General features: G+C 38.4%; 1 protein-coding gene across 1 annotated transcript in view; it reads right to left on the reverse strand.

Moving 5' to 3' along the window:
* The window catches only part of LOC107082322 (protoheme IX farnesyltransferase, mitochondrial), a 13769-nt gene that overhangs the window by 3370 nt on the left and 7126 nt on the right, over positions 1–3273 (reverse strand). The window contains exon 3 of the mRNA XM_015370941.1: positions 644–876. Coding sequence (XP_015226427.1) covers positions 644–876 — 233 coding nt within the window. The remainder of the gene's footprint in view (positions 1–643; positions 877–3273) is intronic.

The raw sequence follows: 3273 nt of genomic DNA on the forward strand, positions 1-3273 counted from the left end.
TATATAATTAGGGGGTCCCTGCTCCATCTCGCCATCAGTTTGGGGGTGCTTGGCCTGGAAAACATCTAAGACCCATGAATTAAATAATTAAATTCCCTAAAAAATATATAAAAGTGATAATAATTCAGTAACACACACAAACATAGTGAAATATTAAGGTGAAATGTATTTTTAGCGGGACGACAGTCCGCTGCATCGTTAATTTTGGGGTCAAATGTTAGGAAATCTCGGCTCTAAAGCAGCTGAATTGATATCTTAATCTGTCTTTTTTTCTGACTATGAGCTAAATAAAGAAAATTAAACAGTCAAGGAAACGTTTAGCAGTCCATTCTGGTTTTTCAGACTGAATTTCCACATATCAGAATAATTACTTTCATGCCGTTTCCACCCTATTTTGCGGCATTAAAGTAAGTTTAAGCCAGAAAAAGTGTCAAACAGGATCCTCTCCATCTCTTCATAACGAAATCAATTTATTAAAATGGTTGACGAGGCAAACTGGTTCAAATCTGTTCAGAACGACTTTGGCCTATTTGTCTGTGAAAGCAGACAAAGTCCCAAGAAATCATAGCATCTTATAAACCTTTTAACTTGGACAGCAACGTTCTTCTATTTTGCCCAGTACTGTAATGTCTGCTGGTAGTACCTGGCCCCAGAGTCCCTGTAGCAGCGCTCCAGCCCATCACAGGAGGTATGGCTCCCACCACCGCGCCCACCCAGGTGTTGACGATGCTGAGCCTCTTGAGCGGAGTGTAGCAGCAGGTGTAGAGAAAGATGTTGAGGGCGCCCAGGAAGCCTGTGAGCGGGTTTACCGCCAGCGTCAGCAGAGCAACTCCAGGAATGCCACAGGCCACGGCAAATGACACAGCATGCAGTGGGCTGATAAGAACAGATGAAACAAATCAGTTAAAACGGAAAGATAAACACAGACGAGACAAAAGCTGAAAAAAGATTACTGAAGTTACAGAGATTTAAACTCAGGGAAGAGCTCATCACTATCACTACTAACTAAGGGATGATAAAGTTTTGCAAGCTTGTGGAAACACAAGATAAGACGAGGATAGCTGCGTTCATTTAGCACCGACATGATCAGACCCACAGGGGCCGGCATGGCTGCCTCTTAGAACCAGAGCACAGGAGGAAATCCATCTGATAAGAGCTCATCAGGGATAAAAGGCGGCCTCAGCAAGATGGCAGAACGTGAAGAAAGGCCAGAGATCAAAAGGAGACCTGGTAAAACCACAGCAGCTCAGGCTGACGGCTGGATGAGGAAGACTTCCTCCTCCTCCTCCTCCTCAGGGGCCGCGGCGGTGAGGTCTGGTTCAAATTCAGCACGAACTGCTCCACAGATTACAGAGAGCAGAGATTAACTTCTTGACCAAACGCAAAAGGAAAAAAAAGGCAAACGGGGTCTTTATTTTGTCGGGCAGCCATGCAGTGAGATAAGAACATTAATGTGACCGGTGGTGTCACGGCCGTTTCATGTGGCCTGAGGTGGAGCCGATCAGGCTTCCTACGAGCTGTCGACAGCGCGCCTGTGGGCGGGTCGAGCTGGAAAGATGGTCGGAGGTGGGTTTGCTGCCCGCTGCTTACAGTTTAGAAAAAAAATGTTTAAAGTGTTGCGGCCGGCGGGTTCAGCTCCAATTAAAGCCAGAAACTCAATTCAAACCCAAAACAAGACTTTAGACAGGAAATATATATAAACATACAGAGAAAATTAACAAGGAGACAGCAGCAACTGTTAAAGCTGAACCTAACGAGAAGATGAAGAGCAAGACGATTAAATGAATGAATGAATTAATTAATGACTGAATGAATGAATGAATGAATGAATGAATGAATGAATGAATGAATGAATGAATGAATGAATCAGTAAGTAGATGGATGGATCAAAGGATGGAGATAAGGACGCCGATAAACATTAACTCAGACAGGATGATAAAACCCGGACTACATACTGATCAGATTAGAACAAATTATCTTCAGAAATCAATATTTATGTTATTTATACAATTATTGAGTCAATTTGGTCCCACTGTTATTGCAAGCAAAGAGCATGTTTAATAAATAAACAAAACCCATTTGGCAAACTAAATTTTGGAAAAAGAATTAAATGTTCTATTAATAAAAAAAAAAAGGGTTTTGGCTGTAACTTTAGCGATTTGTCAGATTTTGTTTTTTTCAATTTGTTTTCATATTTTTATTTTTTGAAATTTCTTTTTTTTTCAAATCCCATTTTCTTCCTTTAAGGGGGCGGGCCTTCCTGTGGAGTGAGGGGTATTTCTATTGGTCCGTAGGGCAGATGGCTACAGCATTGTATTGGTCAATATTTGTCAGGAGTTAGTGTTTTTATTTGGCTTAAAGTGAAGATGAAAAGAATGCAAATTGATAAACATACATTTAAAAAATAATTTGGCAATAGAAAAACTGTAAAAAAACTGAAAATATTTTTTTGGGGAAAAAAAATACGGTAATTACATTGAAAAAAAAAAAACTTATTTTGATGAAGACGTTTTTTTTTATTTTTTATTTTTTTATTTCTGCATTGTGTTTTTTTCTAATTTCAATTTACATCTTTTTTTTTTATTCATCAATTTTTTTTTTTTTTTACCTCCAATTTGTTATTTGCTGCCGTACGCAACATGATGTAGATTTAGGTTCTGATTCTCTTTATTCTTTTCTCCTAACATTCTCTCAGTCCCCGTTCCTTCCTATCCTGACTTTTCCAGATTAATCCTGTGTAATCCGTGTTCTTTCAAGTGAGCCTACCCAGTCAGACCAGTATAGTCAATACACGTTTATCTCTTTAGTTTATGCCTTTAGTTTTTTATGAAAAACACACTTTAAAGTGGTAGGGAAATAACACTTAAATGTCAAATCATTCTGGCTTAAACATGTATATAAATATACTCTTTATCAGATTATATTGTCCCAAAATTTAGACAATTTATATTAAAAAAAAAAAAAAAAAAAAAATCATGTCTTAAAATCTGTGATTTTCGTTATCTAACCAAAATTCTGCCAATCATATATCAACAGTCATCTGCCAATAAAATTCTTTGGGTCATATAGCATCTTGATTCACATTTTGCAGATAATATACACAACGGTTGTAATACGAAATAAGAATATTTAACATTACCATTGAGTTACATCCCAGTGTTCACGGGGACGGACATCTTCGTCCCCGCTTTCCTCCTCTAAATAAAACATGGATGACGGAGGAGACTCATCCACGACCTCCGACATTAAACTCTCCTCCTCTTGCATGTTTCC

The sequence above is a fragment of the Cyprinodon variegatus genome, unplaced genomic scaffold (genome assembly GCF_000732505.1).
Source record: "Cyprinodon variegatus isolate N-32 unplaced genomic scaffold, C_variegatus-1.0 Scaffold50, whole genome shotgun sequence".
Classification (NCBI taxonomy): Eukaryota; Metazoa; Chordata; class Actinopteri; order Cyprinodontiformes; family Cyprinodontidae; genus Cyprinodon; species Cyprinodon variegatus.